The sequence below is a fragment of the Tachypleus tridentatus genome, chromosome 4, assembly GCF_004210375.1.
Source record: "Tachypleus tridentatus isolate NWPU-2018 chromosome 4, ASM421037v1, whole genome shotgun sequence".
NCBI lineage: Eukaryota > Metazoa > Arthropoda > Merostomata > Xiphosura > Limulidae > Tachypleus > Tachypleus tridentatus.
In genome coordinates this window covers 114,874,264-114,901,254 of record NC_134828.1, presented here as the reverse complement: position 1 = coordinate 114,901,254, position 26,991 = coordinate 114,874,264, and the positions used below count along the sequence as shown (strand labels likewise).

The 26,991-nt window shown below is 34.3% G+C and overlaps 1 protein-coding gene across 1 annotated transcript in view; it reads left to right on the top strand.

Moving 5' to 3' along the window:
• Positions 1–26,991, top strand: part of LOC143249917 (potassium/sodium hyperpolarization-activated cyclic nucleotide-gated channel 2-like) — a 158,038-nt gene that overhangs the window by 76,879 nt on the left and 54,168 nt on the right. Inside the window, exon 3 of the mRNA XM_076500527.1 lies at positions 21,997–22,160. Within this exon, the coding sequence (XP_076356642.1) occupies positions 21,997–22,160 (164 nt within the window). The remainder of the gene's footprint in view (positions 1–21,996; positions 22,161–26,991) is intronic.

The following is a 26,991-nucleotide window of genomic DNA, read 5'->3' as shown; positions in this document are numbered from 1 at the left end:
AAGAACCACCGTCAATCACCTGAAGTTGGCCTTTCCAGTCCTGGTTCTGGGTTATGTGTCATAGCAGCTATTATCAAAATGTAAAAGAAAGTAAAAGTTTTAAAAGACACCCGCAAAATCGTAATAATGAGTAGCCAAATGTCCAGTAAAAGGATAAAGTCAAGTAAATAGAGTAAAATTTGTAGAAGTAATTGAAGATAAAAGCAAAACGGCAATTAAGACAGAAAATGGCGTAAAAACCAATGTTGACATCCAGTCAACAAAGTTGTAAAGAACTACCTGTAGCAGAATGGTAATGATCGTAACCCGCCAGGAAGACTAACAAGTAAGTATAAAAACCACCGTCAGTCACCTGAAGTTGGTCTTTCCAGTCCTGGTTCCGGGTTATGAGTCAATATGGCCAGTACTAAAAAGTTAATTAGTAAAAGTGTGAAATGACATGCAGTAAAAGTATAATAACAACTCGCCAGGATGACTAACGAGTAGTTCAAACGGATAGTTCAAACAGGAGCGTTAGTCACCTGAAGTTGGCCTTTCCAGTCCTGGTGTCGAGTTATTTAATGTTCTGGCTATTGTCCAATGTCAAATTGAATGAGAGATTAAAACTGTAAAAAAGGAACCACAATTAAAAAGGTGTAATAAATAAACATGCAACACTTAAATGAGATTAAAAAGGTTAATGGCCATTAAAAAATTAAAAACATTATCAAGGTGGACAGAGTCACCATCACCAATAACTCTGTCCAATGTTACAGATTGACCCTGGGAAAAAATATGTTTAAAATATTGCCGTCGTTGAGAATTGTAACGATGGCAAGAAAGTAAAATGTGGCTGATAGTGATTTGAGTGTTACACAAATTACACATTGGTGCATCAGTTCCAGATAAAAGAAAATGATGAGTTAAAACCGTGACCAATGCGTAGCCTAGTGAGAACAACTTCCTCCTTCCGAACTTTACGGAAGCTAGATGGCCAAAGTCCAATTTTGGGTTTGATTTGAAAAAGTTTGTTGTCACGTTGCTCACTCAAGTGGACTGCCAGCTGGCACGGAGCCGACCCTTGAAGATAACACCATAGTCCATGTACGGAATAGGCATAGGAGTGATGGTGCTGAAGCAGACATATTTAGCTGCCATGTCTGCAAGCTCGTTCCCGCGAATACCAACATGGCCTGGTATCCAGAAAACTGGATTGAAGTAGCTGCTAATGAGAAACGGGCCAGTCGGTTACGAATATCAGCGAGAATAGGATGTGAGCCAACGTGTAGCGATTCCAAGGCAAGTATAGAACTAAGCGAATCAGTATAAATAGTGCAGTTGGAGTACTGCTCAGCTGCAATATGATCCAGGGCAAGAGATATGGCATACAGTTCAGCAGTGAACACAGAAGCTGTAGAAGGGATTCTGCGTGCAACTACTGATCCATAGCAAACCATAGCAGAGCCCACTGAATTACCTGATTTGGAACCATCTGTATAAATAGGAACTGAATGATTGTTTGAAAGATATTCATTGAATAAAAGACGGTACTTCCAATCTGGAGTATCTGCCTTTTAGGTGACTGAAAGAAAGGTCACATTTGGGGGCTGTAATAAGCCATGGTGGGATGGGCCGACCTGTGGAACATGCAATGTTATCCAAAGACAGACCCAATTCATCCAATTGCTTCCGGATGCGAAGGCCAAACGGAGCAATGACAGATCGTCTGTTCTGAAAAAGTACTGCCCACCGAGGAAGGAAAACACATTTCCAGGTGGGATGCTTTGGTAAGGAATGAAGTTTCGAAGTATATTGTAAAGATAGTTGCAAACGGCGAAGGTGTAGAGAAGGTTCATGAGATTCAATGTATATACTTTGAACTGGAGAGGTACGGAAAGCCCCAGTGCAGAGTCGAAGTCCTTGGTGATGAACGGGGTCCAGCATCTTTAAGGCTGAGGGGTCTGGCAGAGCCATAGACCATTGATCCATAATCGAGTTTCGATCTAATAAGAGCACGATATACCTTTAACATTGAACAGCGATCTGCCCCCCAACTGGTAGAAGAGAGAACACGGAGGATGTTCAGTGCTCTTGTGCATTTGACCCGAAGCTGCTTTAAGTGTGGTATAAAGGTCAGTTTACGATCAAAGATAAGCCCCAAGAACTTGGTCTCCGGGACAACTGGCAGCAAAACTCCACCGATATGAAGTTCAGGATCAGGGTGAATACCCTGTCGACGGCAAAAGTGCATGCACACAGTTTTGGAGAGAGAGAAATTAAAGCCGTTCGCCATAGTCCACTTCCGTACACAATTGAGGGCGGTTTGTAGTTGCCGCTCAATATATCTCATGTTTGACGACTGACATGAGATGTGAAAGTCATCGACATACAGCCCATTCGCAACAGTGAGAGGGAGTTGTTCAGTGATGGCATTTATCTTTATACTGAAGAGTGTAACACTCAATACACATCCTTGAGGGACTCCAAGTTCCTGTACAAAAGAACGGGAAAGTGTCGAACCCACACGAACCCGGAATCTCCTGTCCATTAAAAAATTTTTAATAAACATGGGTAGATGGCCACGTAACCCATATGTATGGAGGTCTCGCAAAACGCCATACCTCCATGTTGTGTCGTAAGCCTTCTCTATGTCAAAGAATATTGATACAAGATGTTGGCGGTTGAGAAAGGCTTCTCTGATAGATGTTTCAAGACGAATTAGGTGGTCTGTGGTGGAGTGCTGTCGACGGAACCCACACTGTGTGGGCGAGAGGAGGTTGTTTGATTCAAGGAACCAAACAAGACGAGCATTAACCATCCTTTCTAATGTCTTACAGAGACAGCTCGTCAAAGCAATTGGACGGTAGTTTGAAGGAATCTTGGGATCTTTCCCTGGCTTAGAGAAAGGTAAAATAATAGCCTGGCGCCAAGCATCAGGAAAAACATTCTTCTGCCAGATCCGGTTGAAAACAATCAGAAGGACATTAAGAGAAGCAGGAGATATATTACGTTTTAGAGTTGTGTTATAAGTAGCGAGGACTGGAATTGTATATGAAAGTAGCTTATTTTCTGCTTCGAATCGTAACCTAATTCAAAAAATAGCGTAAATATGAGAAAGTATAGATAATATCAAAGAAACGAATGATTAGAAAAACACTCAAACTACTGTCCATTAATATTGTATAGAAAATGTTAAATTATGAGAAGGTGAGTTATTTTATGTGGATATTGTATAAAATGGTAAGACTCGTAAGGCTTTCGTACAATACAATACTCAGGCATCTGGTTTTCAGAAAGTACATAAAATATTGATCACCGTAATATAATGGTCCATTTAGTTTGAGAAAAAAACACGAAAGGAGAAGTGGTAATGTTCGTGTACTGGTTTATTTGCTGATGTCACACATATGCTATTGTTTTGATATTTCGATAATATGTCGTAATCTCGTTATAATTACTTCTACATAAGTCGAAGGGGTTATTAAACCGTCATTTTTTGTAATCGACCACAGATATGAGTACATATGCGATTTATTTCCTATTACACTATGAAAGATGGTCAGATTAGATTTTTTTCCCCTCTTGTGAGGTAGGTTCTCAAACAGTATTTTAATAAAATATCTCCTCTGCACAAATAATAAATTAGATAATTGTGTTAGAACTAGTAATTTCTAGAGGTTATATACACTTTAATTATAATTTTTAGTCTAAAATAAACTTCTACACCATTCAGAAATCGAGTAGATCATTTTTTAATGAAATTCGAAAAAAGTGGAACTGAGTAACAAAGAGGAATGAGTACTTGTATATATTAATATTAAACACCAACTTCACATAATTAGTCGTTAAAAGCTGATTCTATTTAAAAAAACCAGTTTACTTTTTGCTGTTTTTATGTAGTTTGATATGAAATCTATTAACCAACTTCTGAAATGTTGTCTTCCATGTTAATTGTATTTAACGCACAGATGAAAACTAACTTCAGTTCATATTTAACTGGTGTTTTATGGTATTATAAATTAAGTGAATATATACAAACGAGGGATCTAGAAATATAAGGTATTAAAGCTACCATAACGGAGACTTGAAAAAAATGAAAGGTTTTCTATTCGTTTATTTGTTGAAAAGAATCTTTTAAAACGTTTCTAGGTCTTGTTCGTAAGTACTTTCTCTATCCACGTAAAAGTAACACCACAAAGAAATTCCACGAAGTTTTGTCTTATAAAAAACTAGAAGTTCCAACTCTTTAATACATTTAAGAAACGGAGAAAGCTATAAGAAAGTTAGTCAAATTCAGACACTAAGGAAGTATAGTTACTTAATGGACAAAACTACATGCTGTTCTATAAATTGTATTAGACCGCGAAATCAAACTACTTAGATACCGTTCTTAGCTACAGAGTTAATGAAGTGAACATAATTATGGACATCGTTGCCAATTCTATTGGAAGATAAGAAGGAACGAAAACCCTAAACCATATTAGTGAAGTTAGTCGTCTCAAAGAATTCTACACACAGAAAGAAAGCAAGAGAGGTGTTTATTCCCTCCACACTTAGAGTTATTATGTTTTAGCACGTGTTTTGTGACTGCTGCATAACACAGGTTAAATAAATAAATAAAGTATCCTCTCTCTCTCTAGTGCCTCGATCAACTAACGTAAGATGTTGGTGTTACAGAAGCAAAGTGAATGGTTTACTCGTCTATTGTTCTCGGTTTCATTAAAAAAAACTTTATTGAACGACAACGTTATTTTGTTACGACTTAGAATAAAGAACATAAGGAATGAATGTTCTTAACTTCACAGGAACTTTCACAATACAGTCTGGCTCAACGCGACTGACAACTTAGATTATCTAAAGTGGAAATATTTCTATAGCACTAGAGAGATCCTCTTGTTCACAAGGTTACTGCTTTGAATAACTCATCCGATTAATGAAGAGGTTTTAATTAAAGCTTATATATCGCATAATTGTTTAAGAATAAATTAATCAAACCCGCTTGAAAAGTGATATTACGAAATTCAAGCAGTTTCTTTCACTTCGCTACTGTTTCTTTAAGTTCTGTATTAACATTGTGCAGTTAAAATTACGTGATTCGTAATTTTAAGGTTAAATGTAAAGTTATTAAGATTTACAGACACTGACTGTTGTTTTTTTTGTAATTCAAACCTCTTAAAACTTACTTCGTTCTTAAATAATTGACAACAGTTCAATATCAGTTTATTTACTTATACGTGAACTAACGTTTAATCTAGTTGATCAAATAAAGTAATTAAGTTTTTTTTTGTTTTTTTTTTAGAATCATAGGGACTATGTTTCTAGTCTTATAAAGTAGTAACCAGAATCTGTAGCGCTCCGCATAATTTTTACATTTAGAAGAAAGATGATTCTCTATTCTGGAGAGTTGGTTCATTTGTATGCTAATTTTTAAATCTAGTATTTTAAACTAATTGTTTCTTCTTAAGGTAGCGCAAATAGCCCTCGTGTAGCTTTGCGCGAAATTCAAAATAAACCAATCTTCTTAAGGCACCAATAAACATTTTTACTATGTTTCATCGCATTTCAATTTCAAAATGTGTATATCCTTTTCTTCTTCTGGACGAGGCCTAACATGGTCTAGTGGTGAGGGCCTTTGATTATCAATCTGTAGATTGTGGGTTAGGATCCCTGTCATCGAACATGTTCGTCCTTTCAATTGTGGAGGCGTTATAAATTAACGGCCAATCCTACAATTCGTTGGTAAAAAAATAACTCAAGAGTTGGCGGTTGGTGATGTTGACTAGCTACTTTCCTTCTAGTCTACAAATGCAAAGTTAGAGACGACTAGTGTAGACAGCTCCGGGTAGCTTGAAACTAAATTCACAACAAAGAAAGAAATAATTCATGTTATATGTATTAAGTAAACGTTCTCCTCTGCCTCTCGTTAGGTTAGCAGTCTCTTTGAGAACTCATGTCGATAAATATTGTATTTCGTTTCCTGGATAGACACACCAGAAGTAGATTAATGTGTAGTTTGTGCTTTACAAACAAACAAACGAACTTTCTTCTGTGTCATTTGTCAGCACAAACTAGCTTTTTATGGATAAAGTTCAACGGTAATAAATTTTACATTATTTAAAAAAATTATTCTAGACTTCGAATTGTAAAGTTTCTAAGTAAATGCTCTTTTCTTATGTTTGGGTGTGTTTTCTTATAGCAGAACCACACTGGGCTATCTGCTGAGTCAACCGAGAGAAATCAAACACTTGATTTTAGTGTTGTAAATCTATAGACTTACCGCTGTACCAGCGGGGTACTTTATTGTTTATGAATGCATCAAATTGTGGCTAAACAATTATTTATTGGAACAAATATCTTATATCCGTTAATAATAATATAATCAGGAGAATGGTTATTGTCGACATATTTCAATGCAGTAATTTTGTGGTTTTATACTGAAGATTACAAGCTTAAATATGCACTCCAAATTGGTCGAAAATCATGTGAAATGTTTATTTTGAAGAAAAATCGTGAAACGTGTAAGGTTTTTCAATTCTCCCCTCTAAAGTAAAACATCTTTACACACGTCTGCTCTGATAAATTACTAATCTTCGTACATTAGCGCACATAATCCGCAATGACATCTTGAAGCATATAATCTCTAAAACATGTAACATGTTTTTATATGAAGTTTCAAAGAAGGCTTTATTCGTGCACGTGGTTATATTAAGCCATTAAAATGCGTGCGGTAAATATTATTGAAAGTATTAACCAAACCGTTATAATAGAAAGACGTGACACTTATATCAAGTAGGACGGTAAAACAAGCCGATATATTCCAATCCATCTAACAAACACTTCAGCACAGTTAGGTAAGATTGGTTACTTTTTAAACAAGGCAATGCAACCAGCAAACTACTTTATATGATCATACACAGAAATTAAAATGAGACATTTTGAATCATTGTAGAATTAGAACACTTAATATTTTAAATATCTAATCTTTATTTATCAGTGAAGCTTGTGACTTACAAAGTTAACTATGATAAAGACTCGAAACACAAGGGCTTCTTCAAGTCATGTCTGGCCAGGTGATTAAGGCACTCGACTCGTAATACGAGGGTAGAAGGTTCGAATCCCCGTCACACCAAACATGTTCGCCCTTTCAGTCGTGGGGGCGTTATAATGTTACGGACAATCCCATTATTCATTGGTAAAATAGTAGCCCAAGAGTTGGCGGTAGGTAATGATGACTAGCTGCCTTCCTCTCGTTTTACACTGCTAAATTAGGGACAGCTAGCGTAGCTAGCCCTCGTATAGCTTTGGGGGAAATTCAAAACAAGTAAGTCATCCTTGACAAATGTTTATAAAATTAAAAGCTAAAAATCTTTATATGCAGAAAACATTTCTGGCTCTTACGAATCTTCTTTCTGAGACAACAGTTCTTTTATAATTTTAATTTACTTTTTAAATCCACTTAAATTAACGAAACATTAAATTTTATCAGATGAAGTGATAGAGTTTTTAAACTGGGGTTTCTAAAAATGTTTAATAGAGAGAAACAACAAACCTAACTTTTAATACACTACTATGCGCAAGTGTAAGTAAAACTATAAATCATAACTGAAGTCCCACAGGAAAACCTTTTTCAGTCTATTGTATAATCGATTGTTGAACTTTGATTTTTATAACACTTTAACTTATTTCAAGAAATATATATATTTCAAATTTTTAAAACTTAATTTTAGGAGATTTCTTTTAATTTTCAGAACTTGATTTTTAGAAAGTTTCATTTCACTTTCACAGCTTTCATTTTTGGAAGATCAATTTTACGTTTCATTGCATAATTTTTGGAAGAACTGTTTTTATTTTTACAATTTATGTTTTGAAAGATCGATTTTAATTTACAGCTTACGTTTGAGAGGACTGCTTTTACTGAAATTTCAAATTTCTGAGCACTTTTAGGCTCAGCAAAACCTGTGAACAGTAGTTTTTTTACCTTCAGTAAGAGACATAAAAGCCTGTATTAATCATCTGAAAGATAGCTGTTAAAACGTTCTCAGAGATTTGAAATTTCAGGTTCGTATTTTACTTTGATACATATTGTAAATCTCTAGATGGCGTTTTTTCTATCACGTTCTAACTGGAGAAAAATGTTTCCATAACATTCCGCTTACGTTTTGTATTGGGAGTTCACAGTTTAACATGAAAATGGTGTTTTATCTATGCTGTATTCTTCTCAGTGGGCTCAGCAGAGAGCCCGATGCGGCTTTGCTATAAGAAAACATACACAAGATGAAAAGACAGATTTAAGGAAACAGGGTAAAAAGCATAGAGTGTGTATTTTCATATAGCAAAGCCACATCGGGCTATCTATTGAGTCCACCGAGGGGAATCAAACCCCTGATTTTAGTGTTGTAAACCCGTAGACATACCGATGTACTGGGGGGACGTTTACATGTTGTATGGTACTAGGGTATTTAATACAAATGATAATTTTAACTAAAACTGTTTGTATTTAGGTTATTTATAACATCTAATTTCTGTCAAAAATGACAAGTTTTACTCATAAAGAATCAGGTGCAAGTTTGTATGTAAACATATTAGTCAGGGTTATTAGCCAAAACACGATTAGCCTTTATAAAATATTTCTTAAATACGAAACTAAACTCCAGAGGGTTGAATAAGTTTTATTAAAGTACTTTGAAGCTAAAGTCGTTGCACTCAGTGTTGTCACATCTGGTCATGTTATGTCAGTCTATCTGACGACTGTGACGCTTGATAAAAAGCCCTTCAACACTGTTTTTTATTCGTCATAAAGGTGTCATGTTCAAAAGCACACAACTCTTCCATGTCTACTTTTCACACAGAAATCCACACTTACTATATTCTGCGACTGTATTGGTATATGGTTATATGGAAGTACATGAATAACCGTTTCATTCTCCATCTGGTTGAGGTATGCTACAGCTTATTTAATATGTTTTGAAAACAGCTTGTGTTCATGTGAATTTTGCTACTTTACCAGACAGGTACCTTGCATCATTATGTTGTGTTCCGTTGCGTGGAAAATGTAAACGGATTTTGTAACTGATCTTTGTGTTTATGAATTCTTACCTGTTACAAAATACTACATTTTACTCATCACGGATTAGATAGGACATATTACAAGCTCCTTTCCAAATGGTCTTGATGCCCCAAGTTGTTTCATAATTTTTTTTTCATTGTCACTAACTACGAAAAATATGCCCATTTTGTAACTTTCAGATCCCCAATGTTATGATCTGAATGTATTAATATTTTGCATCTGGAAGGGATTTAATATACCTTCCCCAGACAACACAAACATCACTGTTACATTAATATATCTTTCTTAATCACATAAATTTATAACACTGGCCTGCAACGGTTTTATCTTCTCGTTTTTACATGTTATTCAGTAATTTTTGTACGCAGAATCTGAAAATGATATCTATTCTTCTCCATTGTTTACAGACTGTTCACAAAAATTTAAATAAGAGAAAATCTTGCCTTACAAATCTTATGAGATTCTTTGAAAAGGTTGCTGCTTATGTAGCACGTAAAAGGCTTGTAATAAATTATACTATGTAACAAAATTTCTACTTCTTCTTGTTCCTGGACAGAAAGTGTTATTTCCCAATTGCTTATGCCTAAAGTAAATGGAAAAAGACCTATTTTTCTATTCAAACTTTGCTTTTGTGACCTGGGAGCGTATAACGAAAACATGATGGGAGACTATATTTGGGGGCTGATACATGAAAATGATTTACATTACAGTCGCAAATCTCGAAAAACTACTCACTTCTAAACATTTTTGTATAACTTTAGTACAAATACATGTAAATATTGATTCATATGTTGTTTTATTCAGAGCTTATTTAAATGAAAGTGTGCAAATTTGCCCGTTTTTACATAGAAAATAGGTTAATTTCTATATTTCATTATTCACATCATACAAGCAAAGTTTGAAGGGAATAATAGCTATTTTCTGTACTTTTACAACATAACTTTTACAACATGTTAAGAAATAACACATACTATTCAGGAACAAAATTTGTGTTACATAGTGTTATAGGTGTGGGGGAGATAAGTTAGCAAACTGGGGCTAAGTCTTTATAACTTTGTTCTTTTTTATTTGTATCAATGACATATGTGAAGGAATATTCTAAAGTTACTTAAACTTGCAGATGATATTAAGGTCTTGGGTGTTAATAGCTGTAAAGAGGATGCAGGATACTGCTGATTTACAGTTATTTAGATCATTTAGTGAGTTAAGTAAATAAATAGAAGGTGAGTTTTAAATAATAAACACAATATAATAATGTGGGTTATCACATTTTTATTTATAAATATAACTTGGATGGTAATAGCCTTAACGGTGTTATTAAGCAAGGGGTGTTATAGTTTATCAATCTTTAAAGCCATCCAAGTGGTGAGTTGTTGTTAGTGGTAGAACAAATATGATTTTAGGTTGTTTCTACGAAAATATTGAATACAAATCTAAAGAAGGGTTAGTAGAATGGTTCCTGGGATAGAGGAGCTGCCATATTGTTTTCTGTTAAAAAGGAAGAATTAGGGAGATCTGATTGAGGTGTTTGAGATTGTAAAGGGAAATGGTATTGTTGATGCATTGTTGTTTTCATATTTAACAGTGAGAACAGTAGGATTAGGGGGACACAAATATAAATTTTGGCAGTGTAGGACTCATTTTCAGCTAAGACAGTTTCATTTTTCAAACAGGGTGGTTGGCCTTTTTGAATGGATTGCCTTCAGATGTTGTAGAGGTTGTAAATTTAAGTGAGTTTAAGAAAACGTTTCATTGGTACACGAATGATAAAGGCTGAGATTGTTTTTTAAACACTTTAATTTAGCTTATAGGATGAAACAGACGAGATGGACCAATAGCTCCCATGTTGTCCCAAAAGGATATGTTATAAGTGAATAATTTTCATTGAAATCGGGCCACATTTTGTTATGATTAAAATGTTGAAGTATAACAAACATAATAATAAGAAATATTCATAATGATAAACGAAATAATAATTTGATCTAAGTAAGATTTTTTTTCCTTCCAGATTTGTGAAAATTCCTTATTCGATAGAAATAAATAATATTATTTTTGAAATCTGCATAACTGGACTATAGAAACTTTGTTATTAAAATAAAACCAACTTTTATGAAGTTTAAATTCGCTGGCATGTCTAATCGATAGCTACCCTCACTGTAAACAACCAAGTATTTCTTGTGCTTTGAAAATTGAAATTTCATAAGAGAACAATCATAAATCCGTGCAACTTCCAGTAAAATAGCCCAGGGCTATGACTGGAATAACCTATATATAAATGTCTCGCCACGAAATGACGCAGTTCTTTATCTCTCAGAATTAGTCGCTATGAAATAACCTAGGCGTAAAATCTTTATAACTTATTTATCTATATCAGTTCCCTTTGCTGTGAAATTATGGTATTCTCATGTGTACTGATACCCTTTCGGTAAAAACGATAACTACAAAATTATAATAGATTGTTAATACATGAGAAAAATCAAATGGTCTCCAATCTGATCAGAACGAAAATAATTTAAAATAAAACATACATTAATTAAGATAACCCAATATATCAAACTCACTAGAATTATTTCATTTTATCAATTAATATATCATAATTAAAAATAAATAACATTTCATTGAAATTTAGTTTTAGTTTTCTGAACACTGTTAACGTATTTAGCCCATCCTTCTTGACAAATTAATCTTCATTTATATCCCATGAGACAGTCTAGATATATGTTTATATACAGTCTTCTTGACAAATTAATCTTCAATATTATATCATACCCACTGTCATCACAGTCTAGATATATGGTTGTGATACTCGTAGAGGGCACAGCACAAATATCCTACGGTATAGCTATGTGTTTAACAATAATCTTCGATACGAAATAGCATTAGTTTAAGTTTCATATTTTATGTCTATAACAATGAATTAAGTGACTCTATTTTGTTGAAATTATATTGTCTTCTCCTTTACCTTTCGTAATTACAAATCCTACAAGTCTACGTTTCGCAAGGAAATGATTTATAATCTGTACACGGAGAAACTTTGATCTCTGTATTTTGCAATGAAATAACCTAGGCCTAAATCCTTTTGTATTTTGATGTGTAACACAGCCTATTTAAACTTATTCTAATGTTTGTGTCTGTATATATGTTCTGTAGATGTTAAAAATTCAACTATTGGTTGAATGTCAGCTGTGTCTTACAGGATTTATTTGTTCGTTCGCAAGTCTTACCACACACGTGATACTGGTTGATACAGAACGTTATTTGTGTGATCGAAACGTTTTCATTTGTTCAACAATTTTAATAAAACATATTAAGCAAACTTATTTATGATAATGGTTCAAAGTTCAGGTGATTAATAATTATTGGTGATACATATTTATCACTCACAAGAGGAAGACAACGTACAGGGTCGAATTATGTGTTATCATGACATCATGGTCACACTGCACGGGTATGAAAAACCATCGTATAAAAAACATGTTCAAAGAGTGAATCATGTGAGAATAGCGTATGTTTCAGCCACAAAATGTACTGCTGATAATAGCAGTGAAATACGGCCTAAACTTGTAGAATTACTACAAGTTGTCACTAAAAACAAAGATTCACCTCTACCTGAATTTCTATTTCATCTTCAAGTTCTGAACAAGTAACCAAAATGTACGGGCCCGGTATGGCCAGGTGGTTAAGACACTCGACTCGTAATCTGAGGGTCGCGGGTTCGAACCCCCGTCGCACCAAACATGCTCGCCATTTCAGCCGTGGATACGCTATAATGTGACGGTCAATCCAACTATTTTTGGCTAAAAGAGTAGCCCAAAAGTTGGCGGTGGGTGGTGATAACTAGCTGCCTTCTTTCTAGTCTTACACAACTAAATTAGGTGCAGGTAGCGCAGTTAGCCCTCATGTAGCTTTGTGCGAAATTCAAAACAAACCAAAGTATACAAACTGTCTTCCTTGAGTTGGCGTACCTAGGATTTTCAAAGCGTTGTGTCTATCAGATTATTGAACACAGCTGTCTGAACAAGGGAAGTGAATTTTGAAACACAGTACATGTCGATCAAAAGAAATTAATTAAAATGTCGTTTTTCTTCTTTTTCAATATGAACTTAAAATAATTACAGTGAATTTTTACAATAAGGTTTTTTTATTGATGAGACTAAATACTTAAATACTTAACGATGTACGATGGGCTATTTGTGTTGTGTCCATTGCAGGAGTTCAACGTCATATCTTAGCATTATAAGCCTGCAAGCTTAAGTTTAAACCTCTCAAGAAAGAAACTGAAGAGTAGTATTTCAAATTTCTCGGAACATCCGTCTCGCCTCGTGTGGCACCGTGGCACGTCTGCGGAGTTACAAAGCTAAAAACTGGTTTTCGATACCCGTGGTGGGAAGAGAAGAGATAGCCCATTATGTAGCTTTGTGCTTGAACTACAAGGTCTAATAATGTTATAACTACTAAACGAATATAACGATAATTTCAAATGTGTTCTTGTTTAAATATTGTTAACGACGTGAAAACTTGTGTAATAATTAATTAATTACTGGTTTATTATAAAAAAACTATTTGTTTTATGTTCAGCGTTCGAAACTTCTTTATGTCTGATTAAGCACAAATTTACGCAATGAGCTATCTGTGTTCTGCCTACTACAGGTAGCAAAACCCGGTTTCTAGCGTTGTAAGTCCGTAGACATACCACTGTGCCACTGTCTTCCAGTTACAAAGCGTTACAAATTATGAAATAATTTTATCTATTTGTTTTGATATATCCATACATTCGTAATGAGTTATCTCATTATAAGTCAAACTGAATGTTATTTCAAAATCACAAAAGCTGTTATAACCTTCTGTTCAATGTACCGGATGCTGATTGAAAAGCCCAGAGCTCGAGATGTGATGTCACTTTAAACTGAGAAAGCGTTATAAAAGAATGATTAACAAAATACAAAATCAATACTTCAAACCTACTGAAGGCCACAACAAGGAAGTAGTGATATTTAACTTGGCCGTTTAGCACACTAAAAATGGACAGATAATTAACAAATAATGGTGATTTCTCACAGAAACAACTGAATTAATGGACTGTCCATTTTTAGCACATAATATGCTGTTCGAGTTGAACATTTCCATAAAAATACACAATTGTGAATGAAAAAAGTAAACAAAAGCTATTCATCTTCCTGAAAGATACAACAACAACGAAAACCAAAACTAAAGTTCTGAGTTGAAAATAATTAATTATGGTATCATTTCACTGCTTTCAGTTTCATGTTCTTTAACTTTCCAGTAAATTAACTGTTCTTTAAAAAAATTACTGAGTGTTCCCTATTACTACTTATCATCACTGATCGTATGATAGTTGTGTAATAGATACTAATGAATATTTTTCATGATAAAATCGGATATTATTGTTTACTATTTATTTTCTGCTTGTTTATAATACAACTATCGTTTTCTATTGGGTCTTAATCAGTTCTAGTAATTAATTCAGTTGTTTCTGTAAGAAATCACCATTATTTGTAAATTATCTGTCCATTTTTAATACAAACTTACTGAAATTTATTAATTACTACCTGGTTTGTTCGTTTGTTTGTTTTTTTAATTTCATACAAAGCTACTCAAGGGCAAGTTGTCTCTAATTTAGCAGTGTAAGATAAGATGGAAGGCAGCTAGTCATCACCACTCACCGCCAACTCTTGGGTTGCTCTTTTACCAACGAATAGTGAGATTGACCGCCACATTATTATGAACCCACGGCTGAAACTGAAAGGGCAAGCATGTTTGGTGCAACCGGGATTCGAACCCGTGACCCTTAGATTATGAGTCGAACGCCTTAACCCACCTGGCCATGCCGGGCCTAATTACTACCTGGAGTGTTCGTTTGTTAGACGAGTGAAATAAAAACTCCTTTCTATCAAATCACGCTTTTATTAAAAATTATTACTTAAAACAAAGACCATTTTCAAGAATTATTTCAGCATGAAATTACCTGCCATATGCCAAGTTTGGTTCTGATTGATCAGGAAATGTAGAAATGTATAACGAAAGAAACGCACACACACTAACATTTATTCGTATAAATTTTCTTCTTTCACCTATCACCTACCATCTACACTAAAGGGATTGTGTACCACTCTCATAACGCACAGAGAGCGCGGGAATGTTTTGTCCGGAGCTCTGTTACAGGACTAACTCTTGTCTTCGCTATAGAGCAACAATTAACAGATAACTAACACCAACGAGATCAGTCAGAGAGATAGCATACCTTCACCATTCACCTTATTTTCAACGTTCCATGTGTTTATATTGGATAAAATAAATTTTACTTTCGAAAACTTAGAGAATCTTTTTTAGAACCAAACTGATCAACTATCCGGATTATTTCTGTAGTGTCACAATGAGTCTTAACTTTAATAATAGTTGGTTACAAATCTGATCCCACTTTAGAGAATTATTAACCATAAAAACTGTCAAAACGACCTATCTCCCCATTGAAAAGCTGTGTTAATTATAGGTATTTATCACACGCTTTGAAGCACGTGTGTGTGGGGGTGTGTTTTTCTTATAGCAAAGCCACATTGGGCTATCTGCTGAATCCATCATAGGGAATCGAATCCCTGATTTTAACGTTGTAGATCTGTAGACTTACCGCTGTACAAGCGAGGGACCGCTTTGAAGCACTTAATAATTTTGTCTAAAAAAGTAGTATAGCAAAATCGCCCTGTTTTACCTTAACTACGGATTGTTTGTTTGTTTGTTTTTGATTTTCGCACAAAGCTACTCGAGGGCTATCTGTGCTACCCGTCCCTAACTTAGCAGTGTAAGACTAGAGGGAAGGCAGATAGTCATCACCACCCACCGCCAACTCTTGGGATACTCTTTTACTAACGAATAGTGGGATTGACCGTCACATTATAACGCCCCCACGGCTGAAAGGGCGAGCATGTTTGGCGCGACGGGGATGCGAACTCGCGACCCTGGATTACGAGTCTCGCACGCCTTAACACGCTTGGCCATCCCGGGCCTTAACTACGGAACACAAAATACATTAGCTGTTGGCTTCAAGTACTGTCGCCGATTTAACGTTCTTTGGACAATGTAACATTTCTACAGATGCTCATTAATTTAGTTCCAACGACGAAATTTGAGAGCAACTCGACATCTTGGACAAGTTACTATGGCACAATTTGTTTTTAGGTGTGGAACCAAATAGCATGATTTTACTAATATCTTAGTCAAGTACAATTATAAGTATTCATGAAAAAAAAAAAAGAGAAATGAGCTAAATACTCGAATCGTACAACACATAGCTGGAACATTGATTCTCTAATAGAAATATGTAAAATTAAAAACACGGAACCAGATGTGTGAACTATGCTTTAATAATAATGTTATTGCAATGATAACCACAAATATTAAATTATTTTAAAATTGGACCTCCAACTACTCAGGCTTATGTTTTATCAGTGGTAATTTAACGGATTCGAGCGCTAAAATTTTAGGTTCGATACACTAACAGTGAATACAGCAAACGTCCAAGTGATGAAGGTTTGCTCTAAAACAAACAATAACAGCAACTGATGGTTTGTAACGTTAAAAACTGGAGTTCAATACCCATGATGGATGCAGCTTTGTGCTTAACAGCGAGCGAACAAACAAATTTCTAAAGAGGAGTTCATCTTTTATATTATTATGTTCTATGTTCAGTCTATGACCTACGTTCTGAGCAGAAAATGTGCTATCATGAAATGAGAATGGTAAATATATAGGAACCGTAGACAGTATTTCCTCAAATTTCGTGGAATCCATCCTTTAAGAGGATAATGTGTAATGTAAAACATTTGAAATGCTGTCAGACGGTCGTCAGGTAGTTTACGTTAGGTAACATTTGGGCCATAAAGGCTTTCAAAAACATAAAATACGCACATCTATTTCACATTACGTCTGAAATTTATCTCAGATAACAATTTGTTTGTTTGTTTGTTTTGAATTTTGCGCAAAGCTACACGAGGGCTATCTGCGCTAGCCGTCCTTAATTTAGCAGTGGAAGACTAGAGGGAAGACAGCTAGTCATCACTACTCACCGCCAGCTCTTGGACTACTCTTTTACCAACGAATAGTGGTTTGAAACCGAGACCCTCAGATTACAACTCGAGTGCTTTAACCACATGGCCATGCCTGGCCTAATATCGATTTGATTAAAAGCAGTTTCCCCTCCAACAAAAAAGCAGACTCGGGAAACGTGAGTTCAGTTATTTTGAGAAATAAAGTAACATTAGTGAGAAAAGGCACTATTATAAAAAATAACGTTAAAGTAAGCGTTATTATCTTACATTCCCCTCGAATGGCTCAGCAGATAGCCCGATGTGGCTTTGCTGTAAGAAAACACACACATATTGTCTTACAAACTGGTTTGTTTAAATCAAGTAAAATATTGAGTGTTTGTAAAATTCAAACGGATTAACTACCTGTGGTTGACTCATTTAGTAATAAATTTGTGATTAAAGCCCACTTATTTATACACAGAAAGCCCAGAACAATGGTTTCATATGTATCATATGGCTAGTTCCTGTGATCCTGCTATTTATGGAACTCATATTTCAACACAAAAGTTGTTTGCTGTTTCATAAATTTTGACGTTTAGAATTTTTAGCACGTGATAATTATAGTAATACAACACGTGAAACCAAAACTGAGAGACAGAATACTTTGAAATAACCTTGATTCTGAGAAAAATACGAAAAACATAGAGAACATGTTCTTTAGCGCTGGTTGAGGAAAGCGTTGTCTGTCACCTTAATAAACAATTTATTTAATGTGATTTCCGTCACTTAAATAAAACAGCAGACAGTGTGGAAGGGTTTCCGAATCTTTAAAGTATTTTAGCGTAAGTACACACTTGTGGCGAAACAACCTCATGTCCTTAACCTGTCTAAGGATGGTAAAATTCTGAAAAACATTACAATAGTGTAAATCAACTTATTTAAATGTACTTTCATGTTATTTTAATTGTAACACATTTTAGATGATTTAGAGATAGTTTTTGTGATGTTTATAACGCAACCAAAACTGGTTTAAGTAGCTATGAGGGATAGAAGAACGGTGGTTAATATTTCATGGTTTAAGTAGCTATGAGGGATAGAAGAACGGTAGTTAATATTTTATGGTTTAAGTTGCTATGAGGGATAGAAGAACGGTGGTTAATATTTCATGGTTTAAGTTGCTATGAGGGATAGAAGAACGGTGGTTAATATTTCCTGGTTTAAGTAGCTATGAGGGACAGAAGAACGGTGGTTAATATTTCGTGGTTTAAGTAGCTATGAGGGACAGAAGAACGGTGGTTAATATTTCATGGTTTAAGGTGGTTAATATTTCATGGTTTAGTTGCTATGAGGGATAGAAGAACGGTGGTTAATATTTCGTGGTTTAAGAATGAGGGACAGAAGAACGGTGGTTAATATTTCATGGTTTAAGTTGCAGAAGAACGGTGGTTAATATTTCATGGTTTAAGTTGCTATGAGGGACAGAAGAACGGTGGTTAATATTTCATGGTTTAAGTAGCTATGGGGACAGAAGAACGGTTTAAGTAGCTATGAGGGACAGAAGAACGGTGGTTAATATTTCGTGGTTTAAGTAGCTATGAGGGACAGGAGAACGGTGGTTAATATTTCATGGTTTAAGTAGCTATGAGGGATAGAAGAATATTTCAACCAAATATTTAACTTAAGATTCTTGGTGAACTGATTATACTAATCTTATTATTCGTGACCTCTCGATTCACTCTAAAAGAACTATTATATCCTTATTTATGTAAGTGTTTGTAACAACGTTGCGCTTGTTTTAATTTGTTTGTTTTTGCTGAATTGCCTATAGAGCTACTCGAGAGCATCTGTTCTAATCGTTTCTGATTTTGAAATGATGGAAGGCAGCTAGTCAATACTATCTACCGCCTACTCTTGAGCTATTCTTTACCAACTAATAGTGGGTTTGCTCGCACATTATAATTTCCCCAAGACTGAAACGGTGAGCATATTTGGTAACGGGACTCGATACCGTGATCTGCTAATTGTGAATTGAGCATCATAACCACCAAGCTATGCCAGACTACTTCTTTGAATACTTAAAGCTATGCCAGACTACTTCTTTGAATACTTAAAGCTATGCCATACTACTTCTTTAAACACTTAAAGCTATGTCAAACTATTTCTTTAAACAATTAAAGCTATTGCAGACTACTACTTTAAACACTTAAAGTTATGCCATACTACTTCTTTAAACAATTAAAGTTATGTCAGAATACTTCTTTAAAAACTTAAAACTATGCCAGACTACTTCTTTAAATAATTAAAGCTATGCCATACCACTTCTTTAAACACTTAAAACTATGCCATACTATTTTTTAAACACTTAAAGCTATGCCATACTACTTTTTAAACACTTAAAGCTATGCCATACTACTTTTTAAACACTTAAAGCTATGATATACTACTTTTTTAAACACCTAAAACTATGCCATACTACTTCTTTAAACAATTAAAGCTATGCCATACTACTTTTTTAAACACTTAAAGCTATGCCATATTACTTTTTAAACACTTAAAGCTATGCCATACTCCTTTTTAAACACTTAAAGCTATGTCAGAATACTTCTTTAAACACGTAAAACTATGCCATACCACTTCTTTAAACACTTAAAGCTATGCGAGACTACTTCTTTAAACACTTAGCTTAATAAGTCTTGGTTCGTTTCTTACCGATAATAACATTTATTATTTTTAGCTTTTTCTCCAGTCTTTGAGAAATACATAATTTGAAGTTGTTAAGAAAACGGATCGAAACACCATTTGCTGTTCATTTTGTTTATTAACACCATCAAAAACCTTACATATCCTACACTAACGACAGGAGACTTTAGATACACACATCAGTTAATTGGAAAGGGTTTTATACTTTTGAAAAAAAATATTGTACTGACTCAATACAGAGAGAGTTTCCGTCGATATTTTTCTTTACAATCATCATTTGCTTAACAAATGTCTGTACTGCTTTCCTTCGAAATTAGGCTGCAGTAGTGTTAGCTACAATTTTTCAATATATTATCTGCTCAAACGGTTACATGTCAAGTTCTGCTTCACCAGCTCCTTAGGATAAAGATTCAATAATTGGAAGAACGCATTAAGGAAGTTTTATTTAATCTTCAAAAAAACAACTAGTAAAGACTTTCAACGTTCAAGTGTTTTCGTGGAATGCTAACAAAAGCTAATTTCGAAGTTTCGAAACAATTAAAACAAAACAAAACAACTTAAGTAATTTTTTTGGTGGTTGTTAAGCGCGAAATATCAGATGAACTGCGCGGTATGGATCGTACATCTATTTTTAGCATTACGAGGTCTCAGCTTATCTGAATTCCCAACACATATGTTTCGTCTTTACTCTAGTATTAATAATTTTAATACGGTAATTGCTGTTTTTTTCATTCTTTAAATACACCTGAAAATTATGAGAAAATACACTGTTGTCATGGTTGCTCTATCTGGTGTCTCAGTGATTATAACGACAAAAATCGAGATTTCAATAGCCTATTGTGTAGCTTTGTGCTTAACAGCGGATAAGTAAAAAAAACACGCTTACCAAATGATAAAACATGTTTATGATTATTCGCAAATTGATACTAGGTTTCTTGACGTAAATTAATGCGAGTCAAATAAGTCGTCTCATTAGACATAATTTGAGGCTTTTATAACTGAGATGTTTGATGGTTTAAAGAAAAGTGCTTATTAGATCACAGTAATTATGTGATAATAATTGTGAGCCTTTCCATTAAACAAAAAATGGTGTCTATATTTCTCATTATAAATTAGGTTTTACTTGTTTTTCACAGATGGTTATCAAAATAAAGTTCCGGACTTATAATACTAGCGTTTTTATTACCCATAAACGACCATGATTATCGACTACTATAGATTTAAAAAGAATGAATGCATCATATTTTGAAGGTTTAACAAGATTGGAATTCTAATACGTAAAAGGAGTTATACCAGCCATTATCGTTTAGAATTTATATCAGTCATATAAGGAGAATAGCAAGCTGATTCGGACTTCCATAAATGTTCGAAGAATATCGTTATGGTATTAAAGAATATAAAGGGAAACATAAAAAGAACATAAAGAGAACCGGAAAGGGAACAAAATGACTCTCCATCGTATCAAAGGTTTTTCGAGACATTATGATGGAAATACGATTATATACTAAACTATTATAAAAAAAAAGTTACTTCAACAATCGTGTTTTAAAATTAAAGTAACCTCCAAATGAACAGGTTTCAGTTTTATTTTCTTTCATATGGGACATACGCTATGATTGATTACCACTGGTAAAAAATATGTTTTTTCTTTATACAAGCTCAAAATGAGCCCTAAACATGTCTTATCTTAATTCGTATATCTTAGTGCATACTTACAGCTAATTACTGGGCGTACTAAGTGATTAACATGATTTGACTGTGAAACTGAGAGTTCATGGTTCGAAGCTTCTTGCTGAATTAATGTCCTCTGCACTTTAAAGTTGTGGGCACGGTATAAAAATGACAGCCAGTATTTGGCCTTAGAAGAGTAGCTCGGGAATCGAACCCCTAATTTTAGCTTTCTAAATCCGTAGTTTCACCGCTGTACTAGCGGAGGGCAATGTTACGATCATTCCCACTATTCGTTGGTAAAAGAGTAGCCCAAGAGTTGGCGGTGGGTGGTGATGACTAGCTGCCTTTCCTCTAGTCTTACACTACTAAATTAGGAAAGACCAGCGCAGATAGTCCTCGTGTAGCTTTGCGCGAAATGAACTATAAGTGATCGTATGATAAGATAAAATTAAAATAAATTATTTTATATAACTTATTTTTATTTCTTCTTGTTACAAAAACAATAAACTGTATTTTTTTCTCTCTTCTTTATTTTAGATTCTACTGGGATTTATGTATGCTGTTCTTTCTAGTTGCAAACCTAATTGTGTTACCAGTGGCCATTTCATTTTTCAATGACGACCTGTCAGCAAGGTGGATTGCATTCAACTGTCTGTCAGACACCATTTTTCTTTTAGATATTGTAGTAAACTTTAGAACAGGTAAAGAAATATTTATTTTGTTTCGCTTGTTAAGCCTTTTATTTCCAGGTTCTCCTTTATAATATTAAAATTTCATTTGACAAGTAACTTCTTTCATGAAGAAGATCCACGAAATGGTAACATTGGATAAAGCAGCGCATTTATCAAATTCAGTTACCCATACTGCATGATGTTAAGATGATAAAATAACATTCGTATCAAATTGATTGTTAGAGCTCAGGATTTCAGATACTGCAAGCCGAGTTCGAATTCATGCGATACTACAAATTAGTCCCCACTTTTTTAGCTTTCAGTGCATTATAAAAGTGAGACAAACTTTTATGTTGATGGTGAGTGTTGACTCGACTGTCTGCCTTCTGTCTTCTAGTTCAGAATGGGAAGAGGGACAGCAGATAGCGTTAAAAACTTTGCCATAAATACAAAATATAAATGAAATTAAGTTTGGCATCAAATCAATGAAACGTTTCTTGTTCTTTAAATCTGACAATAGTTTGTCTCAATTACGATATGAAATATCGTGCTTGACACCGGTTGATGTATTACTGCTTCTTGACAAAGCTGTTCTTGATAAATTGTCATATGCGAAGAGCAGATAGTAAAAATAAATATTTCATGGGAGTGTTATTATCACAAGGATATATTGATCTGTAGTCATCCTGTTTACACTGAGTACATAACAACGGACTAAGAACTCAGACTCGTTACACAATTTCCAGAAAAGCTAGTATTGGTCTCGAGAAAAATCTCTCGTTTATTTTAAATAAACTCGTCTCAAGCCTTTGTTATTGTACTTTTAACTTCACAGCTAAGCTAATTTCGTAAAAGTAGTGAATGATAAAAATTAAATAAGTGTTATGGCTTATCCCAGCACTCGCCCGGCTCGCGTTTGTCGGACTCAGGGAAGCGGGATGATGCTTAACAACACACCATCTGGTGACATTTTATAGATCTATGAGGTCACCTGAATTCGACACATTATGGCGCCCTCTGGCGGCGCGCCTTGCGGCTGCTAGGATAAGTACTAACAATAGATTGATTAGTTTATAGATTAATATTTGTGAAAGCTATCTCCATACCTAGATGAGTCCAGTACAGCTAAGTGGTTAGAGCGCTCGACTCATAATCTGAGGGGTGCAGGTTTTGAATCCCCGTCACGCCAAACATGCTCGGCCCTTTCAACCGTGGGGTGTTATAATTTGACAGTTGATCCTACTATTCGTTAGTAAAAGAGTAGCCCAAGAGTTGGCGGTGGGTGGTGATGACTAGCTGCCCTCTCTCTCTAGTCTTAAACTGCTAAATTAGGGACGGCTAGCGCAGATAGCTCTCGTGTAGTTTTGCAAGAAATTCAGAAACAAACAAATCATAACTACATTCTCACAAGTGCTGATAGAGAAAGAATGCAATTTTGTGGTGACTATGTAATTATGTTTATGACTAATTTAGTATCACTTTCATCACTTATTAGGCGGAAGCTATCGATGTAACAAAAATGGCATTAATACGTATATTTAAATATATAACAATACATTTATATCTAGTCTAGTGAGATTATGACAAAATAAAACTGGATGGAAGTTCTAAAAGTCATTTAGGTATACATTTAGGTAAAGTATATTTTAACTCAATAAAGTGTGTATGGTAACTTCTGTTTTTATTAATAAAAGCAGGATAAAGCATTGCCTTAATAAAATTACGACACAGCTGCGACCACCTCGGATTTTAAATTACAATCCAGCTCTTCGTAAGTGACACGTACCAATAAATCACATTTCATAAAATCTTATAGTCTTACAATTGTGTAACCTCCAGAACTGAACCAATAGGACAAAGGCATTGGTTTGTTTCCATAACGTCCTAAACTTTCCTCAGTTCAGTGGACTCATTTGTTTAAATATATATATATATCTCGATAAGAAGGGTTCAGAGTTATATGCATCATCAAAAATGCATTCATTTATTTATAAATACTAAATCTCGTTTAACTTTGATATCGCTACTAAATCAGTTTTATTTAATATACAGAATCGACCTTGGGATTCAATTTAAAATAAGCCTTGTTTCTTCTACTGAGTCAACTTCAATGTTTAGTGAACTTTGATTCAACATGCTGAGTGAACTTTGATGTCTGGCTTAATTAACCTTGATTCAACATGCTGAGTGAACTTTGATGTCTGGCTTAATTAACCTTGATTCAGCATGCTGAGTGAACTTTGATGTCCTGGTTAATTAACCTTGATTCAACATGCTGAGTGAACTTTGATGTCTGGCTTAATTAACCTTGATTCAACATGCTGAGTGAACTTTGATGTTTTAGTTAATTAACCTTGATTCAACATGCTCAGTGAACTTTGATGTCTTGGTTAATTAACCTTGATTCAACATGCTGAGTGAACTTTGACGTTTGTGCTGAATTAACCTTGGCGATCTTTCTTCTTAGTATTAAACGGATAAAAAGCATTAAAGAACTTGAAGAGAAGAGAAATAAAAATAATCAAAGTTAACAGCTCTCGATGATGCAAGAAAGGTTATGTTTTTCATTGTTTCACTTATACTACTGAACACAGCATATATCACAGCCTGAGTATATTTTTCTTAATTCGGCAGTTGTGCTCTTTGTGGGATAAACATGGCGTTGCTAAGTCTTCACTGGTATAACAAAAGATGTGTGCTTTTTCCACAAAATAACATTCGATTCTGTGAAAAATCTACACATCCTGCGACATAATTCCTGACCCTAAATATGAACGAAAGTTAGTAAATTACTCATCTTTGACTTATGAACTTACCTCACAAAGAGCTAATCAGTAATCTTTGGAATTCCTGTTCAACATTATTAAAAGCATTGTTTCTTTTGTTTCAATAAAAATTTAATTTAAAAACTGCATTTAACGGAAAAATGGATATTAGATAATTTGATTAAAATATTATTTTTTTTAATAAACTTTGTAGCTATTTTAGTGATAGATAATTTGTGCAATGTTTTTTTTACTTTCTAAAAGGACGCCTTCTTATTTTATTCTAGTTTGGAAACAAAAGACTAAAAAACATTTTTCCACTGAAAGACTTTATTTTTTAGTTTTTGCGTAAAGAACAGTTTATTAAAGACCAAGGATAAGAGGAAATGAATAGTCTTGCTGAATGCAATATCAGTTATGAACCTAAAGTTAGCAAAGAAGTAGTGTGCACGTCCAACTTTTATATAATACCAGACACAGTAAAGAAAGTAATTTCACTGACTTGTGTCTCCATTCTATAGTCGATTTAAATGTCCGCGAACTTAGCTTAAAGTGAAATTCGATGCCAAATTTAAACACGCAACACGACAGATCTGTTCTATTCCAATTAGCTTGGAATAGACGATTCTTTTTGTCCTTCAACTTATCATTGTAAAGAGCACAAGTAATTATTTTCTATCCTATTGCTTTCTCTTTTTCTAATCTCCAGTTGTTATGCCATTGCTTTCAGCTTAAACCATTCGTTATGGTGTCATGTGTACATTGTAAGAATAATTCGTCACAGATATATATTTTAAGTACGATTTGACACATTTCACAACATGGTAGGTTCTGAAGTAATCTATGAAACAAATTTAAATGTCTGTTATAAAAAAGAATATTATAGAAAAACTGACTGTACTGTTTGTTTGTTTAAAAAAAACTGTTTGTTTTTTTAAAATTTCTAGCAAAGCTAGATGAACGCTATTTGCGATAACTGTCCCTAACTTAGTAGTATAAGGCTAGTCATCACCACTCACTGCCAACTTCTGTACTACTCTTTTACCAACGAACAGTGGGGTTGACCGTTAAATTATAACGCTCTCGCGGCTGAAAGGAGCGAGGATGTTTGGTGTGAAGACGGATTCGAACCTGCGACCGTCAGATTATGAGTCGAGCACCCTAATCACCTGGCCATGCCAGGCCTCCTTACAAAAAAAAAACATCTCAATACTCAAGGTGCAAGGTGGATTTACACGATCTCAGCATCTTTATCAAAGGTAAAAATAACCAGTGAATGTTACACTCAAAGGTAGAAATAACTAGTGAATGTTACACTCAAAGGTAGAAATAACTAGTGTAATATAATACTCAAAGGTAGAAATAACTAGTGTAATATAATACTCAAAGGTAGATTTAACTAGTGAATGTTACTCTCAAAGGTAGAAATAACAAGTGAATGTTACACTCATAGATAGATTTAACTAGTGAATGTTACACTCAAAGGTATAAATAACTAGAGAATGTTACATTCATAGGTAAAAATAACTATTGTAATGTTACACTCAAAGATAGATTTAACTAGTGAATGTTACTCTCAAAGGTAGAAATAACAAGTGAATGTTACACTCAAAGGTAGAAATAACTAGTGAATGTTACACTCAAAGGTAGAAATAACTAGTGTAATATAATACTCAAAGGTAGATTTAACTAGTGAATGTTACACTCATAGGTAGATTTAACTAGTGAATGTTACACTCAAAGGTATAAATAACTAGAGAATGTTACATTCAAAGGTAAAAATAACTATTGTAATGTTACACTCAAAGGTAGAAATAACTAGTGTAATATAATACTCAAAGATAGATTTAACTAGTGAATGTTACTCTCAAAGGTAGAAATAACTAGTGAATGTTACACTCAAAGGTATAAATAACTAGAGAATGTTACATTCAAAGGTAAAAATAACTATTGTAATGTTACACTCAAAGGTAGAAATAACTAGTGTAATATAATACTCAAAGATAGATTTAACTAGTGAATGTTACTCTCAAAGGTAGAAATAACTAGTATAATATTACACTCAAAGGTAGATTTAACTAGAGAATGTTACACTC